This window comes from Nyctibius grandis, chromosome 14, assembly GCF_013368605.1.
Source record: "Nyctibius grandis isolate bNycGra1 chromosome 14, bNycGra1.pri, whole genome shotgun sequence".
In the NCBI taxonomy this organism is placed as follows: Eukaryota; Metazoa; Chordata; class Aves; order Nyctibiiformes; family Nyctibiidae; genus Nyctibius; species Nyctibius grandis.
Window position 1 is genome coordinate 296,297 of NC_090671.1, and position 23,673 is coordinate 319,969.

General features: G+C 51.3%; 1 protein-coding gene across 2 annotated transcripts; it reads left to right on the forward strand.

The window, feature by feature from the left end:
• The first annotated feature begins 6,935 nt into the window (after nucleotides 1-6,935).
• On the forward strand, nucleotides 6,936-22,686 carry LOC137670256 (membrane-anchored junction protein-like). Of its 2 annotated transcripts, XM_068412965.1 has the most exons (12): nucleotides 6,936-6,968; nucleotides 7,716-7,840; nucleotides 10,715-10,760; nucleotides 12,025-12,100; nucleotides 13,871-13,996; nucleotides 14,440-14,471; nucleotides 15,290-15,399; nucleotides 17,784-17,838; nucleotides 20,895-20,963; nucleotides 21,198-21,206; nucleotides 21,369-21,517; nucleotides 22,349-22,686. In XM_068412965.1, the coding sequence occupies exons 2-12, from the start codon at nucleotides 7,740-7,742 to the stop codon at nucleotides 22,392-22,394; spliced, it is 819 nt and encodes a 272-aa protein (XP_068269066.1). In that variant the 5' UTR covers nucleotides 6,936-6,968; nucleotides 7,716-7,739; the 3' UTR covers nucleotides 22,395-22,686. The 2 variants fall into 2 exon arrangements, 1 of the variants encoding a protein (XP_068269066.1); XR_011049223.1 differs by lacking the exons at nucleotides 6,936-6,968; nucleotides 20,895-20,963; nucleotides 21,198-21,206; nucleotides 21,369-21,517; nucleotides 22,349-22,686 and adding exons at nucleotides 16,082-16,323; nucleotides 17,941-17,970 and having other exon boundaries at nucleotides 7,539-7,840.
• Nucleotides 22,687-23,673: the final 987 nt, after the last annotated feature.

A 23,673-nucleotide genomic window follows, 5' to 3' on the forward strand; every position in this document is an offset into this window, starting at 1 on the left:
GGACCTGGGGCCTCGCCCGTGTCCCAGAGCTGACCCGTCCCTGGCTACCCCCACATCCAGCCTTGCCCTTCGCCCCAGCCGGCCGGTAGCGCTGGCTCCCCACGGGCGTGCAGGCGTGCCAGCGTGTGTACTGTGCATGCTGCCAGCTGCCGTCCGTGGGAGAGGCACCAGTGGATGGGGGGCACAGCTCTCTCCTCTCTGGGGAAGACTCTGTGACCCTGCCTGGGGCAGAGCCAGAGGAGCCTGGGCTTCTTGCAGTGCAAGCAGGGAGGGGAGCTGGCTCTGCAGAGCCCTGTGTGATCCCAGCCAGGTCCTTACATGTAAACACCAAGTGGCTCAAGGACCACCATGGGACACTGCCCTTCGTGTGGGGCATCCATGGTGGTTTGCATAATTGCTGCAGTACTGGGAACTGGACTGGAGCATCTCTCTCACGAGGAGAGGCTGAGGGAGCTGCGGCTGTTCAGCTGGAGAAGAGCAGACTGAGGGGGATCTTATCAATGCTCACAGATACCTTAGGGGGGTGTCAAGGGGATGGGGCCAGACTCTTCTCAGTGGTGTCCAGCTACAGGACAAGGGGCAACGGGCACAAACTGAAACATGGGAAGTTCCACCTGAATATGAGGAAAAACTTCTTTACTGTGAGGGTGCCAGAGCCCTGGCACAGGCTGCCCAGGGAGGGGGGGAGTCTCCTTCTCTGGAGATATTCAAACCCGCCTGGACACGAACCTGTGCAACGTGCTCTGGGTGACCCTGCTCTGGCAGGGTTGGGCTGGATGATCTCCAGAGGCCCCTTCCAACCCCAACCAGCCTGTGATTCTGTGATACAAGCCTTTCTGCTTTCCATTGCTTTAAGCTGGAACTTACAACTTCATGGAGATAAAAAGAAGAAGAAAGGATGAACACAGGTCCATCCTGTTCAGTAGGGCATCCAGGGCATCCATGGCTCTGGACACGGAACGCAGAGCAGAGAAACTTGCAAATCTCTTGCGAAGGCTGGAAGCCAAAACAAGATTTGGAGCAAGTGAAGGGATGATGCAGTTATTTCACACCTGAGCTGAGGTTATAAATTCAGCCAGCTTGCAGACCCAGGGAAGACTCTTGTGAGCTGCTGTGGACTCTGCCATGCACCCCCAAGTCCCTTCATCCCCTGCCAGGACGTGGTGGGTTGGCACTCCCCAGCCAGCAGCCGATGCAGCCTGTGCCGAAGTGCCACCACGTCCGTCACCTGCCTTTGCCTAGAAGAGCCTGGGTCGAGCCGTGGCTCCATGTCACGTCTTTGCCCCAACTGGGTCCCTTCCTTCAGCACCAAGGCCCCACACCAGGGCCACTCTGCCATGCTTCTGTGGGCACCCTCAGCACACAGCAGCCAGGACTGTCCCCAGCGCCTCCACGCCAGTCCGCTGGATCAGGGTGGCTGGGTTGGCAGGAGCAGAGCTCAGTCTTTCCATCAGCCAGTGGCACTGGGATGTAGTGGGAGTCAGGCTCTTCTGCTGCTTTCACGGCATCTATCTGCTCCCTGGCTGCCACCTGGGACCAGAGGCAGGGGTGATGGGCTCAACTCGCAAGTGCCCTGCAGCCCTGGCTCTAGGGGAGAGCACTGGTTCAGGCTGGGGTTGCACTGGTGTCAATAGGTGCTCAGCCCATCCTGGGCAAGGACAGGCAGGGGATGCTCTGGGGAGGCTGCGCTGGGATCAGGATGTGCTGTGCACCAGGAGCCCCTTAAGGAAAGGCCCATCCCTCTAGAATATATTTTCTAATATAGGTTTATGGGGGAAAGTATTAAAAAGGGGGAATTATCTTCTCTCTCGAGGTTGCCAGACTCTCAGGGCAGAAGCTGGGCCGGCTCCATCAGCTATTTTCAGTGCAAGTCTTGGCTGTGGAGATGATGGGGAGTCAGATCAGGCTCCATGGTCATCTGCGGGTCCTGCGGCTCACAGGAGTCCTCTCCTGCCCGAGGTCCCCAGCTAGGAGTGCAACCTCAAGGCCTTTTCCAAGGGTCAAGGAGCACCTGAAGGTCCTGGGCAGCCTGGTCTGGGTGACCCTGCTTGAGTCAGGGACTAGACAATCTCCACCCTCAGCAAGGTGGTGTGTGCTGGGCTTCTGGAGCGGCTTCCAGCAATAACCACCCGTGGTCTCTGTTAAACAGCCATGCCTATAAGAAAATACAGAACGCCTCAAGACATAGAAAAATGAAGATGAAAACTACCCCAAAACCTCCCCAAGACACACAGGTTCCTTGTAAGAGGTCAGATCCTGATGCTAGGAGGAGATTCCCACCATTTTCTGTTTTCCCTTAGCCCCTAGGCAATTCTCAATGATGTACTTGGGGTACGCCTGGTTTTATTGCCCTGGCAAACACCTTCCTTCAAATTACGGGAACTACCCAGGAGGAAGCAGCTCTGCAAGCAGGAGCTGGTACCTGGTTGATCCATATCACTGCGCTTCCAGGTGAAGGTCAGGTAAAGTGATGAGTCAGCAGGTCCTGGGTTGACCAACATTATGAGGAGGAGCAGCGCAGAAGCAGGGACCCGCTTGTCAGCACATGTCGAGGCTTGGCAGAAATCGTGTGGGCTGGCAAGAGCAGAGCAGAAAAGGTCACAGGGTTGGGTCATTTCTGGAAAACACAGTCTCCTTTCTTTTGGTGTCCAAAGTAAACCGTCTGCCGGTGTTTTCATCTCTTTGGAAATGAGATGAAGCATCCAAAGCAGCTTGAGAAGAGAAGAAATTCCCGCATGCTTCAGGTTTGCTTAGTGTTGTGTATGTTGGAGCTGACTGTGAGCTTCTACGATTGATGGGGAGGTTTGAGTGCCTCCAGCGGGAAGCGTTGTATTGCGCTAGGTGAATCATTAACCTGCAGAATAAGGCTAACAGCGTGTCGTCTGCATCACTCCCAGCGTGAGCAGTCGGGGCCTGCCGTGCAGCCAGCTCTGCCTGGAGCCCAGCAGCCTCGTGGGGTCCTTCTGCTGGCAGGGCTGCAGCCTGGCTGCCCTGGACCGCAGCCATCTGCGACTGACATCAACATCATCATTCAGTTCAGCAAAGGGGTAGCAAGTGCAGAACAAGCCTAAAAGCTTGAGGTTTCCTCCTTGAACCCCGCATATCTCCTGATAAAGTCCGTTTCCCTGGTTTTGGTAAAGAAAGTAGCCAAATTCAGTTGGCTTTGGGCCCCAGGGGATTTCTCCTTTCTGCTAGAGCTAAGTCTGGTGCAACCAGACCATGGGCTTCTCCTGGCTCAGTCCAATGAAATGGTGGTCGTGGTTCCCATTTGTAGGTCCAGCCTAGAAGCAAGGCAGATAGATACACACGACACACAGTTTCTACAGCAATTTCCACAGAGGGTGAGCATGAGAAACAGCCACACCACGGAGCCTCCGGAGAAGAAGCTGCAGATGTTTACCAGCAGCAGGATGAGGTCAGCTGTGTCCAAGGGTGCTAAAGGTGTCAGTAGTGACAGAGCAGGGCAGTAACACAGAGCAGCAATTCACTGAGCGAGCCGTGGAGCCTGGAGACAAGGCAATGTTACCAACACAAGGGATTGCATGAAGGGGACCGGGACTCTGGAGCTTCCCTGTCCCCTGCCAAAGACAGCATCCTGTGCCTGTGCCGCTGTCAGGGATGGTGGCTTAGCAGTAGCACCAAAGTTTTGTGAGCAACAGAGGGAGCCCACGGAAGAGAAGTGAACCTGGCTTTGAAAACCACCGAGTTAATGAGCAAATCCATCTGCTCTTCCAGAAATCTGCTACTGGAGTATCCCTGAAGAAAGGGCAAGGGCTGGTCAGAAGGTGGCTTGTTTTTATTTTCAATACTCACAGCACCTCCAACGTTGCTTTAATTCAACCTGGTGTTCGTGTCAGTCAACTTGGAGGGCCAGGGCAGCTTCACAAGCTCTCGAGCCTTGGGACTGCCTTTACGGCTGTGGCCTCACCACATGCACAGTCACCCTATAACCTCTCACCCTCCGGGGCTGTCAGTCACCTCCGCTGCGCTCTGCGCCAGAGGATCTCTGGGCAGGCAAGGGACAAGGTCTCATTTTCATCAGTCTCTTTTGGATTCACACCGTGGTCAACGGGGAGCTGGCTCTTTTTCTTGGAAAGCACAAATAGAAATGGAGGAGGAGCCCCATGAGCATCGCAGCACACCTCCATCCCGCACAGAGGTAAGTCAGGGTTGTGTTCTTTGTTGTCTTCCTAATTTCTACCGCACACCACCACCATGATTGCTCAAAAATGGAGAAGTTGTGAGAAGGTATTCACTTGTGTTTCAATTAGTGACGATGCACTATATGTGAGAGACCAGGTCCTCCGCCGAGGGTGGTGACTGAGAGCAGGAACAGCAGCTCTGGCAGAGGAGACCAATGCTGCTGCACGGCCAGGCGGCGGCGAGTGGCGGCTCCTTCCTGAGGGAGCATCGCTCCTGCAGCCTTTCCAAGCAGGCCATGGTTTGCACAGGGCAGAAGACCCCCAGGTGGCCTAATGCATGGAGGTCCTTGAGGTTCCCCTGCCAACCTGGCCCAGGGGAGAGAGGTGCAGGGGTGGAGGGCACAGCGGGACTCCTGGTCCTGCGAGAGCAGGGGATCTCTGGACTGAAATGGCCCCGAGGAGCCCTGGCAAGGGGCCGTGCTCAGTGCTGCAGAGGAAGGTGTAAAACCCCCGGGGACCTGTGCCAATCTGCCCCAGGGGAAAAAATTCCTTCCTGACCCCAGACCTGGTGATCAGCTGTTCCCTGAGCAGGGCCTGGGGAGCTCCTCCGGGGCCGTGCGGGTGGGGGCAGCACCTGGTACCTTTTCGGCCCTGTTTGGTGCAGACACACGGGTGGCCGTGGGACATCAGTCCCGGGACAGCCGTTGCGGACTCCTCTTTCCCGGGCAGGGGCAGGCTGTTTTCGCAGTGTCTGTGCCCTGCGCCCATCGGAGTGTCGGTGTCCTGCCAGCCGCTGCCCCCCGAGGAGGGTTCGGCGAACTCAGCAGGGGTGTCCCGGGACCCGCCGAACGGACCTGCTGCTCGGGCAGCGCCTGGAAGGGCTCGGCTGAGCGGGGGCTCCGGCACTGGGCCGGGCCGAGCCGAGCCGAGCCGAGCGGATCCGATCGCGCCCGATCCGGCCCGGGCGGGCAGCGCCCCCTGCGGGCGCCGTGCGGCCCCTCCCGCCGCAGGCAATGGCGGGCGGGAACCGGCCCCTCGGCCCTCGGCCCCGTGCACCGGGCGCTGCAGCTCCTCGTCCCGCTCCGCTCCGGCGGGGAGCGCGGGCTCGGGGAGCTCCTGCCCGCGGCAGGGGCGGGGTGAGCGGGTGCAGACGGACACTGCCGGGGGCCGGGCAGCGACCGGCATCACCTGCACGTGAGAAGCACGAGGTGGCTGCCGGAAAGGCTCGATGCAGCCATGTAAGAGGGGGTTTCCTCTCCAAAACCCCCGGTGAGGCTGTTGCATTTCTGGGGCCCTCCAGGAATCCCACTCTGTGTGTAAAGGAGGAAGGAAAGAATCTCCGGGAACCTTTGCATGAAAGGTGCCTAAGCCGAGCAAAGGCAAACCTGACCTCATCGTAATTTGGGAGAGAAAGGGGTGAGCCAGCAGGGCCACTGTCAAGGGCCTGTCATTAGGCACCAGAGTTAACGTTGACTTGAGAGGCCCGGGCAGAGCCCAGAGCCCTTTGAAAGCAGCTGCAAGAGCTGCCACAAGGTAAGGGCCAACTTCTCTGGTGCTTCGGCTCACACTGGAACCCAAAGCGCTCCAAGCCCCAAAATGCAGCTGCCTCTGAAGTGCAGCAGCAGCCCAACGCGGAGCAGCACGTGGCCATGGATGCATCAGGGAGCTCTGTGGGGCAGAAAGGGAAGAAAGGAGCATTGTAGCAGCTGAGGATCGACCCCCAGGCTCCCTTGCAGCAGGTCAGACGTCTCCTGGAGCCTCCCCACACCTGCGAAGCCACTGTCTGCAGCACAGCCCCCGGCCTCCTCCAGCACCCGCCACCAGCACGTCCTGCCCCCTGCCCCCTCCCACGCTTGTGCCAGGGCTGGAAAGGGGTTGCCACGCTGGGGCACACGGGGCACTTTGTGCCATGTCACGTCACGCCATGTCACGCCACGTCCACCCTTCCCATCTGCAGCTGGGGCCAGTCCCCAGCGCCCCCAGGGACTGGCCCAGAGTCCTGCTGTGCGAACACGCAGCCACGTGCTGCTGATGCGAGCGTCGCCGGGGCCCTCTGAGACGGGGGTCCCCCTGGTCAGAAAGCTCGCCGACAAGCTGCCCCGTCCCCTCCGAGCTGTGCTGGCTGGGGTCCCCCCCAGCAGGTCTCCTCACGGGGCTCTCTGGCTGGACTGGAGCCCCCGGCATCCCATGGACAGCTCTCATTCGGAGGACGCCGCAGGGGCCATTCCCTGTCCCCGCCGGTCACAGTCCGGCCCCGTCCCGGTGTGCACAGCCGGTCGCCGGTCGCTCTGACCCACCGGATCAGCTCACAGCACGAACACGCAGCCGGGGGGTTCCCCCCGCCACCGGCGGCAGGGCTGTTCCCAGGGGAAGGCCGCGGGTCCGCAGGGCTGCACACCCACCCCCGGGCAGCACAGTCCTGCCCGTCAGCCCCTGTCACCGCCAGCCCCCCGAGCAGAGCCCGGCCCCGCCTGCAGCCGCCCCCGGCTCCGGCACCGCCGGGACCCCCCGCCCCAGGCGGGCACCGGCCCCTGGCCCGGCGGCGGGGCGGGGCGCGGACCTCCGCGCCGCTGGGGGGCGGGGCTCTCTGCCGGCGCCGCTCCTGCTGCTCGCCTCGGCTCCTCTCGTCGCCTCTCGGCTCAGCTCGGGTCGCCTCCGCTCCGCTCGACTCGGCCCCGCTCGTCAGCTTTCGGCCCCGCTCGTCACCTTTCGGCCCCGCTCGGCCACTCCCGGCCCCGCTCGGCTCCTCCCGGCACCGCTCGGCTCCTCTCGGCCCCTTTCGGCTGCGGCCCGCTCCGGCCGCAGCCCCGGCCTGAGGCACCTGAGGTAAGGGCAGGGCGGGGCGGGCGCGGCGGGCCCGGGGCCGTGTCGGGGGCTCCTGCTCGTCCCCGCGGCGGTGCCTGCCCGGTGGTCGCCATTGCCGCCGGCAGCGGGGCTGAGGAGGCGGCGGTGGCGGCGGAGGTATCTCCCCTCGGGGCAGGCCGGGGTGCTTGGCCGGGATCCGCGGCGGGTCCCGGCCTTCTGCCCGCAGGCCCGGCCGGCCCTGGCGCCTCCCGCCCGCCCCGGGGCTGCGGGGCCGCAGGGGCTGCCTCCCGCGGGTGGCTGTCCGGCGGGGCCGGGGGGCAGCGGGGGCCGTGCGGGTGTGGGGAGAAACGGGCTTCTCCGGGCCGTCCCCGCGGGGGCTGAGGGGCCCCGCTCAGCCGGGGGGCCCTTCACGGCCCGGGGTCGGTCCCGGGCTGCGGCACGGCCCTGCCCGGGCTTTCTGGCCAGCCCCCGGGGCGAGAGGCCGGGACAGCTTCAGGGCCGCTGCGGTGACATGGCCAGAGCAGCGGCGCTGAAGGCGGGGCAGCTGTCGGCTCGGAGTCTGTCCCCTGATCCTGCTCCAAAACACCCGTCTCTGTTGGCCCGGGCGCTGGAACCGCGGTGCTCTGGCTTGGAGGAGGTGCTGGCAGGAAATCTGTTGTCTCTGCAAACGTCCTCTGGAGGAAAACCGGCGTGGGGTCTTCTCGTGTGACAGCATGAGATCTGGTGAAGGGTTTTAGTGGCGGACGTCTGACTCTCCTCCTTCCCTAGGCTGGCGTTCAGGGAGAACGAAAGATGTCGTTGAAACCATTTACATACCCACTGCCTGAGACAAGGTTTCTTCATGCAGGCAGGCTGGTGTACAAATTTAAAATCCGGTATGGCAACTTCAACAGGTAAGCGCGGTAAAGCTGAAAAGTCAACCTGCAGTTTGATGGCTGCATGTACCAGTGAGTTAATAGGAGACCCCTAAATTCAGACCTTGGGGGCTCCTTATCTCCTGCCTTCTTTCACTGACCATGAAGGTGGTCACTTAAAAGTTGCCACTGCACTTGCACAGGCTGAGCATTGGCCTGAGAGAGTAATTTGAGCTGTAAAACGCTCCTGTTTCACTGCCCTGTGTGGGTTTTGGGCTTCAGTGGAAAAAGAGGCTGTTTTTATTGACAGTATTTTCTAAGTATTTCACTGAGAAGCTCTAGAGCCTTTGTAGTGGTTTAACCCCAGCTGGCAACTAAGCCCCACAGGGCCACTCACTCACTGCCCCGCATGGGATGGGGAGAGAATCGGAAGGGTAAAAGTGAAAAAACTTGTGGGTTGAAATAAAGACAGTTTAATAAGTAAAGCAAAAGCTGTGCGTGCAAGCCAAGCAAAACACGGAATTCATTCACTGCTTCCCATCGGCGGGCGGGTGTTTAATCTCCAGGAAAGCCGGGCACCATCACGCGTGACAGTTACTTGGGATGATGAATGCATAACGCAAGTGTTCCCCCTTGCGTCTTCTTTCACCAGTTTTATTGCTGAGCATGCCGTCATATGGTCTGGAATATCCCTTGGGTCAGTTGGGGTCAGTTGTCCCAGCCTTGTCCCTCCCAGCCTCTTGTGCATCCCCAGCCTACTTGCTGGTGGGGTGATGTGAGGAGCAGGAAAGGCCTTGACTCTGTGTAAGTGCTGCTCAGCAGTGACTGAAACATCCCTGTGTTGTCAACACTGTTGCCAGCACAAATCCAAAACACAGCCCCAGCCAAGCTACTGTGGAGAAAATTAACTCTACCCCAGTCAGAACCAGCACCACCTTTCCTTTGTTGGCTGGCTTTTTTGAAATTCTGTTGCATAGCTTGATTTTGGGATACATTGAAACACAATTGTTTCTTTAGCTTTGCTTATTAGCATTTTGCTGGAATCCAGATCCAGGAGGATTAACCTTCCTCCTTGTTTTGTTCTCTGCATTGATTTTGGAGAGGAAGGTGCATTGTCTGTCTTGTGGTGTCGTGTGGTGTTCAGAAGATCCTTGAAATGTTGTTCTTGTTTGTGAGTAAAAGCTCTTTCCCTCGGCGTAACCTCTCTGGAAGGCACTGTCAGTAGTGTGCGCAGGTTTCTGAACAGCCTGTGGGTGTTTGATCTCCTGATGGTAAGAGAGCACTCCCTTTGCTGGGAGTTTAGCAGTCTGTCATTGCCCCTGCACGTATCACAGGTTGTGTGCATTGCAACACCAGTTCTTGCAGTTCATTGTTACACTTGGGGGAACAGGACACAACACTTTTGCGGCACCTTTTGTATTTCATCATAACTTCTGGCATTGGTAGTGAGCTCATCGAGTTGGTCTTCTCGTCAACATGGTCAAACATAGCAAAAGCAATTCCTTTTACAGTGAAACTTGTGAAGCTCTTCCCCATCATGTCATGGTTGTGAATAGGGGGTACTTACTCAAAGCATCTGGCTTCACTCCCAATTCATAAGAGAGAGTAAAGGAGTCAGTCCTAAGTGCATACGTAGTCTTAGGGCCAAAGCAATGCTGTCAGTCAGCCTGCAGATTTGGGAAGTGAAACTCCCTTTTCCCACAGTAAGATGGTGACCAATCTGAGGACAGGTTCCCAAAAGAGCATTGAAAGAGTTGCGGGAGCTGATCCCAGCTGCTCACAGAGCTGATTATCTCCACACGCGTGCAAGCTTTTGCTAGAGCGAGGTCATCTTCACTGAAGGCCTCCTGAATTCCCAGGAAAAACCAGGTAACAATGAAGGTTCTTCCCTTCTTTAACGATTCAAAGATGACTCCATTTTTGCGTCTCTACAGTCCAGGCTTAAAAGAAAATAATCACCCCCTCCTCCCTGAGCCCCCCCAACCCAACCAGTGAATCCCCCACAGTCACATAGTGGGTTTGACATCCTTGTCATGAGACCCTGGATGGTGCCTTGCTTTCTTCCACTCTTTCCACCCTCTTCTCCTCATCACCATGACAACATCCCTTCCTGGATCGTACTTTTGTTTCCCTGCTGATTCGTGAAGACTTCATGACCACAGCTTAAGTCTTGGGTGGGTGACATCTGTCCGTCTGCTGTGGCATGCTGTGTGATTCCTTTCATTAACTTGTTCCATGTCAAGCAAGGAGAGGGCCTTTCTGAAGAGGAAGGAAAGTTCTGTAAATATAACAGTGATGTGAATTTTTTTACTTTTTAATGGGTTTGGATTTCCTTTAAGACCTTCTCTCTCCCTCTGCATTTTCTTGTTGGTTGATACCTAGCAGCAAACACCTTTTGAGAAGCTGGCTTACAGAAGAGGTAGTTAATACTTGGGAACGCAGTTTGATGCAGGCAGGACACAACTCCCAGCATCACAGGGCGTAGCTCCAGTGCTGCGAAGGCCCGTTCCTCTGCAGTTTGCACCGTGGAGGGGATAAGAGACGTGTGCTGCCAATTCCTTCTTTTAGTCCCTCAAGCAGAGTGGCGTCGTGATAGGCTGGAAGACTGGTTTGAGGGCACCTTGTCCAAAAACCAATCCTAAAGGTTCCTGAGGATCGACTGAGAAGATCTGATCTCTCATCCATTGTATCCTCAGACACACAAAATACAAATGGGCAGAAAATGGAAAAGAAACAGCCCTTGTGGAATGATGGATGTTTTTTAAGAACAATAAATTAGGGATTCGTCTGCCTGCTATGTATTTTCTCTGTGCAATGGGAATGACGTTTTGTTGTTGTTTAAACCTTTACAACTAATGTAACTCCATTGCTTTTTGACTGGGGTGGGACTGACTGTCTCTGTTTGTTTCACAGTGCTCCTGATCTTGACCACACTGAAAGTGCTGCCGGGGAGTTAGAGGTAGGAGATGAAGCAGGTCCCCGGGACCTCAGCTGAATGTTAAGCTGAGCAAATCTTTTGTTCGTGATGGACTGAGGACATTTTGTCACATGCAGCATTTCCAGTGAGAGTCCTGGGGAACTTCTCTGGAGAGTACGAGGGTGAAAAAAATGACGTCAATGAAAACGGTCACCAACAGGCAGCGTTAGCGTAGAAGAGTAATGGTTTTATTTGAAATATTTCAAAGCAGCTACTGCCTGATAAAATGGGGCAAATGACAGCTCCTGTTTGTTGAGCTGGTTGCGCCCCGTTCCTTTCTGATTGCTGTTCAGATTCACTCTGCAGTAGCACTTTCCCGTGGTTTTGCTCTCAGCCCCAGACCTGAGCACTGCTTTTGACTTCTCAGGCTTGACTGGCTGTCAGACGACCTGTTTTTTCAGGAGCTGTGGCAGTGCTGGTGCGCTAGCTTGACAGAGGCTGATCTAATGCTTGGTTACACATGCTTTCCTCGTAGGTGTGGAGCTAGTGGAACCAGTGGACGTTCTTTTAATGGTGCCATTACTTTGTGACCAGACTTGGTTGCAGCCCATGAGTTCTGTTGTTGTCATCTTCTTCCTGAGAGAGAAGAAAGCCCCTGCTGTTCCCGAGGAAATGAGACAAATACCCTGCCTGCTTAAAAATGCTCCTATTACATAATTTTAAAAAATTGATAGCATTATAAGTATTATTGAAGAAAATGTGCTGGTTTTAATTGATATGGAAAATTATCGTTTAATTATTTTTTTCTTTTTCACTTTTGAAAATACTGAAAGATGTTACTAGAAAACGTTTCTGGTTTGTAAAGCAGGAGTTTGTTGGGACTGAATTACGGTTCCTTTGTAACTGAATTGGGTCAATATTTAGAAAAAGAGGAATATGTTTTATTTTTGCAACACGTCAATACTATATGTGTTTTGCTGGCAAAAAGGAGGCTTCTTAAATTTACAACCTCTTGATTTTAAAGGCACACTTTCACTCTGCACTGTAATGCTGCTGTGTTAATTCAAGATCAAGATATTAATTGACTTAAATTTCTATGGGTCTGTTAGTGCAGCACACTCTAAGGTGATGGGAGGGAGTGGGGAGAAGAAGGGGAGGAGGAAAAGCAAAATATCTAGAACCTGCTCTTCCGTGATTTATGCAAACTGTAAAGTAATTTTAAATTTTTCCCAAGCCTTGAAACTGTACTTGACAGTGGAACTGTGGCTATATTGATAATCTTCATTTCTTGTTTTGGCCTCTCCAGGAAGCGATTCGAGTAATTCTTGGAAATCTTGATGATTTACATCCATTTTCTACAGAGCACTTCACTGTCTTTCCATGTATCCTTTCTTTCCTACTTGTAAAAGAAAAGCTTCAATGACTTGTATGTGCTGGGCATTGCTTAATTCGACGTTCATGCCTAGTAGTGTGCAGATCTTTAGCTGGAGTACGACTACTTTGAGCTTTGCAGTTTTTCATTAGCTGAAGATCCTGCTCAGTTGTTGCCTTCACCAGAGAGAGAACTGATGTGACAAGAGCGTTGTGCAGTGTTTTCAGATGAACAGCCCTGTGTTCCAAATCAGATTTAGCCTGAGAAAATGAACGTGTCTGTATAAAGTCAGAGGAAGCCCAGCTAAAGCGATTGCAAGCAAAGCTAGTGCATTGCTTAAAAAGGTTAATAAAATGTAAAACACTCCTTACAGGCTCAGCAGCTTTGGCCCACTAGTAGAGAAGTCTGCAGTAGTTTTCTGGTAAGGTACATTAGGATTGAGTATTGTAGTTGCTGTAGTGTAAAGGGTTAAGAAGAAGTTACTGTCCTGTGGCTCTTGTTGAAGAGAAAAGTGAGTTAAATGAGAAGCCTTTTCAGTCCCAAGGTGTGTCAGTTTGTGAATCGGATCAGGACCTTTGGCATCACCACCTGGGGTTCTGGGTGCCCAGGAGTAGTGAACACCCCCACATGTTTCCGCCTCCGAGGCGTTCCCTTCCAGCCTTGGAAGACTGTGTTATTGCCACATCTCATAAGAGCAGGCAAGAAGGAGGTCATCCTCTTTCTCTGTCAGAAGCTGGTACATATGATATCAACTTCTTCCTGCTACTGACAGGAAGAGAGAGTAGCTAAGAGCATCGTCAGAGAGGCAGCACCCAAACAAACGAAGCCTCGTTGTTGATTTGCTTCACTAAATCTCAGCCAGTTTTGCCCGCGTGCTTGAGGAGTATTTGATTCCTGAACTTCTATTTCTGGAATTTGGAAGTCCACCCACATGCTCAGCCAGCACTGGGCTCTGATGAGAATTGCAAGCTCAGAGGCCTGGCGTGATGAGTTGTCCTGCAATCTGTGTGTTGGGCTCCTCGCTGTGGCATAACTCTTAAGTCACCAGCTGTGGGAGTCCTTGAAGCCAAAGTCAAATGAGCAACTTCATCCCTTAAAGAACTGCTGGTGTCAGTGTTTCATCTAGTCAAATCTTGGGCTCCATCTCCAGTCCCCAGGGTGTTAGTTTCTGCTAGCAAATGGACTAGAAGTATTCATTGTACCTGTTTCTTCCTGAGATCAGGGGCATGTAAGGAGGCTGCTGTCTAGCGTCATACATTCTTGTGTGCATGAGCTCCTGGATGTCAGAACTGCACCCGCAGGAAGGAGCGTCTGTAACTGTGGTGGTTGTCATGTCAGTTGTCTTTTTTCCTCCCATTTTGAACTGTGAAGTAAATGTAATGATGCCACTCCTATGAATCCTGGTTCTTTTCAGTTTTTGTAATAATCTTTAAAAGAATTACTTTTTAGTTAGGAAAGCTGATGAGGTTTTATTCATGGGGTTGGAAGAGCCTGGCGTGTTGTTTCTTGTGGGAGAATGTCAGCACTGAAGCCAAATACAGTTAAGGGAACACAGCACTATTAATGCAAGTGACTGAGGGGAGAGTATCTCCTGGGTGAGCGTTTCTTGGGGTGTGTTACTGGTGTTTTTCACAAAGCTCATACCGACAGATTGTACTTGCTCCCTTACACACCTGTGCCATGTGGTGTGGCTTTTGAAGCTTTACAAGAAGATGTTGTCAGGATTCCTGCTCCTTTGCAGTGTTAATGCTGCGTTCTTAAGTCTTATCTTCATTCTCAGATTTGAGTAAATGGGAGAGAGTATCAAAGATGAGATTCAAACATGAGAATGTCCATCTTGTGCCTTATCCCTACATTTGCACGATGTATCTAGAACTCAACTCATTTCAGCAAAACATATCGTGCGGTAAGTGACTGTGGTTATGTTTGGGTAATTTCTGGAAACGTCTGTGATCTGTGTCTTGCTTTTCCCTTTCCCTTCATCTACCGTGTCTTTGAATCGGAGGGAGCAAAGCTGTGTGCAGCGTGGCCGTACTGTGGATTTGAAATAGAGCAGAACAGTGTGTTCTCTTTTGTCCTGTGTTGCTTTTCTAAACTGTCCTGAATCTCTCTTTGCCTTTTCAACCACTGCTGACTCTTGAGCTCGTATTGGTATGAAGCAATGCCCAGTGGCTCCCAGCCTTCATTCTTTAATGTCAGTAGCCCGTCTGGAGCCAGCACATGTATATGGAACGCATGTTTTTCTTCCTTGTGCCTGACTACTGTAGTTGAGGTTGAACTTCACACTCTCTGTTTCTATTTTCCTAAAGAAAGAATGCGTCACCAACTTTTATAATACCTCTTTTACAGGTAAAGAAGTAAACACGGGCAGTGGTGAATTTGTAAGTTGTGTGCGTGTTTTTCATTTGTTTGGGTTTTTTTTTAAGTTACATTCTAAATACTCTGGAGAAGCTGAATCTGTATCTAGGCAATGCGATAGTTCTCCTATTTCTGGGTGTCCATCAGGCAATGGAAGGTGGCACTGAATTCTCCCCTAGAACCATCCAACTTGGGAGGAATCTTCCTGTCAGTTCCTGCGGACTTTGAATGAAGTCCTGCCTCAGGCCCTGACAGCCCCGCTGGCTTCAGTTAGATGTGTTTTCTACAAGTCTGAGCTGAGCTGTCCAACGGTTTCGTCACTGTGGAAGTCTGTATGAGGTCAATATTGCTGAATAATTAAGTGATTTCCTAGGTGCTGTATTGTCATAAACAACCAAGTTAAACTTCTTTGGAAAGTTTTTGTTGAAGGAGAGCTCGGGGTTGGTTTGTTTTCGATATGAGTAAGTGTCTGAAAATGGAGTGAGTTAGTGAAGATGTCCTGTCCAAATTCCCCCAAAGAAAACCCCACTCTCTCTGCTAGCATTACATTCCTGCTAATTACATTCCTAGGCTCTTCTCTCAAAATGGAGCAAATAGGATTTGCTGGAAAGCAGTATTTCTTGTTTAAAACTGTTGGGCATAATTCTCTGGATGGCCTCTCAGTGTTTGTGTTCTCTTTGAATAAGGCAGCTCATCTTTTATTCCTGAATCATTTTTTTGTTTTCATTGCACAAACATGAACAATTTGCGAAATCTGAATGTGTATTGACTCTGAATTTTGTTCTAAAATAGAAAAGTCAAACTCAAATTTTCTCAATACCAAGTTTGCAATGTTTTGAAGGCCAAGAGAAGAAGTGAAGTGTCAGAAAGTACTGCAGTGGAAGAAGCGGTGAAGAGGAGAAGAGTGGAAGTGGGAGCAGAGACCTCATGCCCACGGTCGGGTATGGACAGGTCAGTTGACTATAAAACAGTCTTCCAGGGCACATATCAATATTTTTAATGTCTCTTGTACCTTCCTCATGTTTCATTCCTGTGTAATCCTTTGCCCCATTTGTTGTCTTCCTTCTGCTCCATAGGTGACAGAATCTAAGCAGCATTGCCCATGTTTGGAGAAAAGTTGTCATCTGCTTTCAGGTTCCCATGCCATTAACTAGAGGTCTTCCTGTTTATCTCCTTTGGTTAGCGTTATGTGTAGAATCCCAGTGGGATGAGAACTCAGCAGCTCGACAAAGCAGCGCACGGGCTCGCACACCTGAGCCAGGGTGACAAGGGAAGAAGTGGGAACAGTTCTCTAGCTGCATCCCAGCCTCTTCCTCTGAGCCAGCTGATGAATGCTGCCTCCCAGCTTGAGGCCGAGATCTGTATCTGTGGATTTCACAGAATCATTGAGGTTGGACAGGACCTTAGATATCATCGAGTCCAACCCGTCCTGCTCAAGCAGGGTCACCCAGAGCAGGTTGCCCAGGACGTGTCCCTTCAGGTTTTGAGTGGACTCCAAGGGTGGAGATGCCACAACTTGTGCAGGCAGCTGGTTGCAGGGCTTGACCACAGTTGCAGTCAAAAAGGTTTTTTCTTGTGTTCAGATTTAATTTCGTGTGTTGCAATTTCTGCCCTTTGCCTCTTGTCTTGCCAGAAGGCGCTGCTGGGAGAGCCCGGCTCCCTCTTCTTCATTCCCTCCCGTCAGATGTATGTTGAGAAGATCCCCCCTGAGCCTTCTCCAGGCTGAAAGTCCCAGCTCTTCCCACCTCTCTGCTCCAGTCCCTTCATCATCTTGGTGGCCCTTTGCTGGGCTCACCCCAGTGAGTCCCAGTCTTGTCCTGGGGAGCCCAGTCTGGACAGAGCACATGGACTGGCCTCAGCAGCCCTGAGCAGAGGGTAAGGATCACCTCCCTCGAGCTACTGGCAAAACTCTTTCTAGTGCAGCTCAGGATGTTGTTGGCTGCCTTCAGCACGGGGGTGCAAGGCTGGCTCCTGGTGGCTAACTGCAAGCTTAGTTCTTGATTACCTTTCAGAGGCAGGCCCATTGTTAGTTCTAGTCTAGCAGGCAGCTTTATTTCATGGAGTGTAGGTTTTGAAAAAAGAGAATTCGTGTCTGTACTTAATATTCACAAGTACGTGGCAGAGAGCCCCAGATCCAGCGTTGTGATCGGAAGTGTTCACGCTCACCTTTCCCCTTGCATGGCGATGCACAGGCCACGACAAATAATCTCCCGTGTTGCCTTATATTCTACCCAATTCCCACATGTGTTTCATGCCGAGATTATAACGGGAGAAGTCTGAAGCCAGTTCTTTTCCTGCTCATGCAGATGTAGTCTTTCATTGCCTCCCTGCACTCCCACCAGTTTCTAGTCACAATAAAACTGCTGGAAATGAGTGAAGAATGAGAGCAGGGTCTCAAACGCTTTCGAATCTCTTTTAGCCAAGACCTGAGTTGTAGATTCATAAAATACAGGGCCAGAAATGGCTCTTTCATGACCCAGTCTGGCAGTTCTCTCTTAGTCCTGTATCTTGCCCCAGCAATTACGCTATTCCAGGAAAGATTAAAACAGTAAAACATTCCAAAGTGCATTCTTGATTTCAAAATCAAATTGGGGAGGAGTCAACTTCAAGCCTTCTGTCATGTTTTTCCGATGACTCTGTTCGACTGAAGAGCTCATTCAGCCTGAGCATTGCCCCCCTGGGAAGGAGTTTGTCGACTGTATTCAGACCTCCTCTTGATCTTTTTTCTTTTTGGACAAGCTCTTTTGCTCATAATTCCTCATGGGGGATTTGATTTGGGTTTTCTTGGGGTGCTGTTGAGTGTTGAACTGTCAGAATCTCCAGGTGTCACTGCCCAGTGACACTGATCAGCCCAAAGAGCACTATTCTGCGTGGGAAGCCAGGGCTGTTTTTTCCCCATGTGCATCACTTTGTACCTCTCTGTACAGAGTTTCCTCTGCCATTTTATTGCTCCATGGCCGAGTCTTGTAAGATCTTTCTGTGGTTCTTTGCTACCTGCCCTGCTCTGTGTGTCAGTAACCTTGTAGGATTGGCAAGCTTTCTCGACTCGCTGCTCGTCCCCCTTTCCATGTCATGTAACACTTTTTTTCTCTTTAACTGCTTGTTGGTTTGACTAGAAAAGCAGAAAGCCTAATGCTGGAATGAGTGTGTATTTTTGGGTTTTAAATGAAACTTTGAAACGTGAGTACAAATACAGATTAAGGGTATCTATCTTGTTGGCTGGAGGTACTAAAATCCTGATTTCTAATGAAATACTTGGAGTAGCCATTTACAAGATTGCTTCATTTTTGTGACTTTTTGTAAACTCAGTTCTTACTTATTTGACTTATTTTCAGAACTGGAACCGAGTGTGCTCACCATATGAGTAAAGCAAAGCATGGATTTGAAACGGTAAGTTACAGTGTATTCAGAAAGAGACAACAGCATCTCTTTTGTCCTAGATTCTTGAAGTCGCAAGCATAAAAGTGCCTTTGGGTAATTTTTTTTGCCTAGACAGCAGCCTCCTTACCTGCATCACCTGCATCAAGATGTTTGTGATTCCTGCTCATCAAACTTAGCCAAGGGATGAGCTTTACCAGGAGACGACACAAGCTTTTCTGAGTGTCAAGCTGAGAACTGTGGGGGTGAGCTCAGCCTCTCAGAGATGAACCTGAAGGGTGCCCTGCCTTGTCGTCAAGACTCCAGTCCTCTCTTACCTCAGATGCCCCTTCGTGCAGAACTCCATTAGGAGCCAACAGTAGGTGCTGGCACCTTGACAGTGGCTGCAGTGTGAGTACTTGCTGCTTCCCACCAGTGCCCTCTCTCTGTGCAGATGGCCTTGCAGGCACATTCCTCTTCTTTGAATAGTGTCATGCCTTTTCCCACTGTGGCATCAAAGGCAGATTTACGACAGGATTGTTCCAGGGGGATTGGCAGTTGCTTTCTGAACCTGCTGTTCTCCAGAGACCTTGTCAGGAGGGGAAGAGTCTTCCTCTTTCAGCCCCCAGGCTAAAAGGCTGCTCTGACAGCTGCTGTTAGGCAACCCTTTATGTGACAGGGTCTTCCCTAACGCCCGTGTTCTCCTCCTGGCTGTTGCCTGTCCTCCCAAATGTCCCAGTGCATTTCATCCATTTTCTGGCTGTTAATGCCCATTCTAAACATAGTTCAAATCCCTGTCACACTATCACCTTCCTGGCCTTTTTCCCTCTCCAACTCTTTGGAGAGAGTCTTTTCCCAGGAGGCAAGCTCATTCCTCTTGGGATTATCCACAAGTTGCATCAAATACCTGGATTTCTGTGTGTTTCTGCACAATGACCTGCTGCCCCCATTTCAGGAAGCTTTTGGACCGCTCCACAACTGGCTGAGCCTTTACGCAAATGCCGTCTGTGGGCTTGCTTGAAGGCTCAGCTGGCCAGAGCACACTGCCTGCTGGCTCCTGTAGAACTGGTTGCAAAGGGCCAATCCCAGCATAACTGCTGTGCAGGGATTCACTGCATGTGCAACAGCCTGCAATTTCAGGTGCCACTTGTTGGATGGGTACCTTCAGCCTGCAGACATAAACTCCTGCATTGAAACAGCCCTCACCTTGTTGTAAGCCCACAACTTACTTTCAGAAGAGGGGTTTTTGACAGGTTTGTTGGATTTTCAAGATAGGAAGGAGGCTGCCTGGTAACTCCTCAGGTGCATTCAGTACAGAAGAACTTCTCTAATACAGCGGGTGTATTTGTCTCTCAGACCTGTATGGCTTTTTGTTCCCTCAGCTCACCTTTGCAGGATTAGTGACAGGTCTCTACACGTGCCCTTTCTGGCTTCTTTTCTCAGGTGCTCCAAACACTGTTGGTGGGATAAGGGTCATCCTCTGAAAGATGCTTTTTAATTCCCCGCTTTGCTGTGGTCACTGTCCCCAGAATGGCTCTGCTCCTTGTACAGTGGCTGAATTTCCCAAACATGAGAGTCCTTGAAAGCTGGCGCTCCAGGTTGGCATGTTGGACCCTCAGAAGTAATGTGGTAAGTGGCAGATCACCGTAACCTCATGACACGTCCTGAGCTCTTTCCAGGTAAACTGAAACTATGATGAATGACTTGTCAGCTCAGCAAATACCAACGCAGGTGAGAAGAACCTTCTCCAGAACAGATGCTTGTCCCTGAAATTTGCACTAGTCAGGGCACTGTTACACTGAGAGGGATGTCCAGACACAAACTGTTGTCTTTATGAATACCAGACCAGATACCACGAGTACCGCTTGAAATCACGGGCAGATGACCTCTCCCTCAGGTCCATTTTTAGGAGATCAGAGGCAGGTGCGTCTGTGTCATCCTTTCCATTCGGTTTCTTTTGGGATTCAGGATGAGAAGAGAGATGAGGTTTAGGAAAAAACGTATCAGTAGCTCCAGTACTTTCTCAGGATTGTTCTGATCAGTCCTCCAGGGGTCTTGTTCAGTTGATCAGCAGTGTGTGACCTTGGATCCAAGTCCACCTGGTGTTTCAGAATGCATCTCAGAAAAGGCAAGGCTCTCGTTAAACATGAAGGAAATCTGCTTAGTTCAGGTAGGGCTGACGTTACAACATTGGCACTCAGTTCAGGAGGAGGAGCGTGGAAGTGCCGCAGTCGCGTGGCTGTCACAGAGATGGCATTTTCAGCTCTGTCCAAATGCCTTCTAGGGCTGCGATTTGGACAGCAGGAGGAGTGGGGTCGAGCCTGCCCATCTTGCTACTTACCAAGTGCACCAGTAGAAGTCAGGGAAAGAAAGGAAGAAAGAACAGAGAGACGCTCAGCCTGTCACTGCAGATAATTTTCCTGCCTTAGTTAATGCTCTGAGACTAACCTGCAAAGGTCTCAGGCCATCTGAAGTTTGGAATTTTGTGAGAACCTGAGCTTAGTGCAAGAGAAACACCATCGGGAGTGGATCTGTTCTTCTTCTGTTATCTTCTCTTTATGACAATGTTGGTTTACTCTCTCTCAAAGAAGCTGACGTGCGGATTTTGTTGTTTGTGGTCCTTTGTATTGCTGATGGCCTTCCTCGTGGGTGTTCTGGCTCACCTCTTGCTCCTGGCGCTTTTCACTTTTGTCCCTTCCCTGTTACTCTGTTCCCTGTGACTGTGTCTCAGCAGGGCTGATGTCGAGGGGCCTGTAGTGTCCAGCGGCTGTTATTTCCCGCAGCATCTCTGTTCATGGTTTTTAAAATCTCTGTCTATGCCGGAGCTACTGTTATTATGTCACTATCTGCTCTATCAAAGTCTACTCAATGAATTACAGTTTTAGGTTGGGCCTGTGAATGTCCGGAGGAGGGAGAGGTAGAAATATATTGGTGAAGAAAGTCCTTATAGTAGCAGGGGAAAAAATAAAATCACAGAACAAGAGAGTAGAGCTTGCCTTTTAGTTCTTAAAGCAAGCAAGCAAACAAAAATCTCCTGTACAGTGGAATTTTACATCACATAACAGTTCTTGGGTTCCTTTTCCTTTCAGAATTCCTCCAAAGAAAATGAGTGTGAGTTCAGTCCAGCATCCCTTCCCGTGGGCTGTAACCAAGTGAGTGTAAGTAAGGAATCCCTGGATTGTTTCATTCAGATTGGTCACAGCACATCCAAAGCTGCAAGGATTACACTGGGGTTAGTTTTCCTTTAAAAACCGTGTCTGGTATTTTCCAGCAGGTGAGATTAGGAATTACAACCCCCGTAAAGTGGTAGGTCACCGAGGGCTGATTTTGGCTGAGACTGTCATCCTGCGTAACGAATTCCCACCCGTGGAGCTGGGCTACGCGGCTCTCAGAGCTGGACTGTGAGATGGGAGCTACCTCTAAACCAGTCTGCAGTGTGATTGCTTTGAAACCTCCCAGGCGTCTTGTCAGTCAGAGCCTGGACCCACCTCTCGGTGTCTGGGTCTGCCGGGAGTGCGGAGAGCGCGAGCTTGTGTTTTTGTTCTTGCTGCTGTTTCTGACAGGGGGACCCGAGGAACCTTAACGACGAACAAAGAAGAGCAGCCAGTCGCGCTGAGGGTGCGATGCAGCCGCCGCAGCAAATGGACCGAGTAGTAGAGGAAGGAAACGTGGAGTCAGAAGGAAGAAGAGGTCTCTCCAAGTTCTGGAGAAGGTACTAATGTTGCAGCCGTGAGCAGATGCAGTCCTGGCTGTGTCCGCGTCCGTGTCAGAGGCTGTGCCTGATTCTGGCAGTTCAGGTGATTCTACGTTATCTTGAAGAACGGGGACCTCTTTTCTGTGGTGAAAGCACGGTCTCCCAAGGCAAAGGAGCATTCAGGGGTGTCCTTTGGTCTTGTGGTAAGGTGGAACATTCACATTAAATGTTCCTCTTCTGAGCTGTCTTTGGGGAAAAAGCTCCTGACGGGAGGGTGACGCCTCAGTCACAGCCCTCGGACAATGTGGCTTTTATCAGCTGAGGGGTGCCATCTCCAGCCCGATTTCTAAAGGCCTTAAACACTCCCCCTTCTAGCAGGGCCTTCCCAGGAGGGACCTTCAGTCCCGTTAAGGTAAGTGTGACCTTTAGTTGGCCGCTCAGCGACTGTGGCCTTTGTAACTTTGACTCCCAAAGACACCGTTTTAAACGGAAATTAAAGTCCCCCCACAAACAGCTGCTGGGCGTTGGTGACTGAACGAGCGCTCCAGAGCTGCCGGAGCCGTGTCCTGCGAGAGGGGTCTGTTCCCTGGGCAGCACTGCCTGGGAGGTGAGTTAGTGCTGGAAGAAATACAGCCCCTTGCTGATCATAATGTGTGCCAGTGCCTTCAACTATTGAGACTGGACCGTTAGGGCACAAGTTGTTCTTTGTGTTTCCTCTACTTTTTGGTCTTCCTCTGTATTATTTTGTGCTGGGGTTGTGTCTTTCTAGTGGACAGAAATGACCCTGTTAGTACAATTCTCAGAGAAGTATTTAAGCATAATGTGCTCTCTTTGTTGTTGTTTCCCCAGCATGATCTTTTCGCCACTGCAGCATCTTTTTGGTGGGAAGAACTGACCTGGAAGTACTAATAGTTGTGGAAAGGTAAACTTGTAGTATGAATGTTGGGTAGCATTGGTTCTTTTGTAGTTCAGCTTTTCACGTTCCTTGTCCAGCTGTCACATGCTTTACATGAAATTCTGCTCTGTTTACATTTTCAAATTAACGTACTGAACACGTTGGGTTAGAGTGTCTTTTTCTTCACAACCTGGAGTTTTTGGAAAAAGCAATAAGCTTGAAGACTTTGATCCTTGAGTGTCATAAATTGGGAATTTTACATTTTAAAATCGTTACAGGAGATTCTAATAAAACAAGCATCAACTTGGAACTGCGTGTTATTTTAATCAGTCTTACCCTGGCAGAAAACACTCCTTCCCTCCAAGAAGAAACAGAGGTTTCTGGTATTGGATGGACTCCTGTACTACGCAGCAGTAAAAAGGTCCAAATTGGTGAAAATATTTTGGATTACATTTTACCACTACACTACAACTTGTGTAATTATCTGTGCGTGCATTCGATATGTGGTGGGATGAGGCTGGGAGTTAAGATTTCAGCCGTGCCTGGGGCATGCTCAGGCAGCTTTTCACCATCACGCCAGTGGGTTTACAATAAACCATCATTCTTCAGCCATCTCCCGAGCTGAGACACCGTAAGCGTGTACCTGCACAACGCTGGTCTAACACATAACGCTGCGTGGTTGTTACTTTACCAGTAACAAAGCGTGGCCGTTTACTGCATCTTGGGGGTAACTTGTCTGGCAGAATGAGATGATGCTGTAATCGAGTTGGATAACGCAACACGTGGTCTGTTGGGCTTGTTTCCACCCTGGCCAACAGATTATCCACCCTCCATAGCAATGTATTCATTGCTGGGCTCCCATCAGCAGTGAAACAATGCTTTCCTTCCAGGCAGCAATGGAGTTGGGAAACTAGTTCCATTTATCCTGTTCTCCTTCGTCCTGTCCCATGCACCCTGGTGAAGGCTGAGTGCACCAGGGCTCAATCCCTTCTACTGGGGGACTGTACAGTGAGAGGGACAATGGTGAGGAGCAGGAAATGGATAGAGTTGACCAGGTGGACAACAAGCCCTAACTAAGGGAAGATATCCATGAGCTGATCTTCTCTAGCACTGGTGGTGTCAGGAAGATGATGTCCCACTTTCCTGATCTTCCATGCAGCTGCATGAAAAAGGGCCTTTACCCTGCGAGAGCTGGGACCGTTCAGCCTGGAGAAGAGGCGGCTCAGGGCATTTTGTCAATGTGTGAAATCCCTGGAGGGAGTGTGCAGAGAGGACAGAG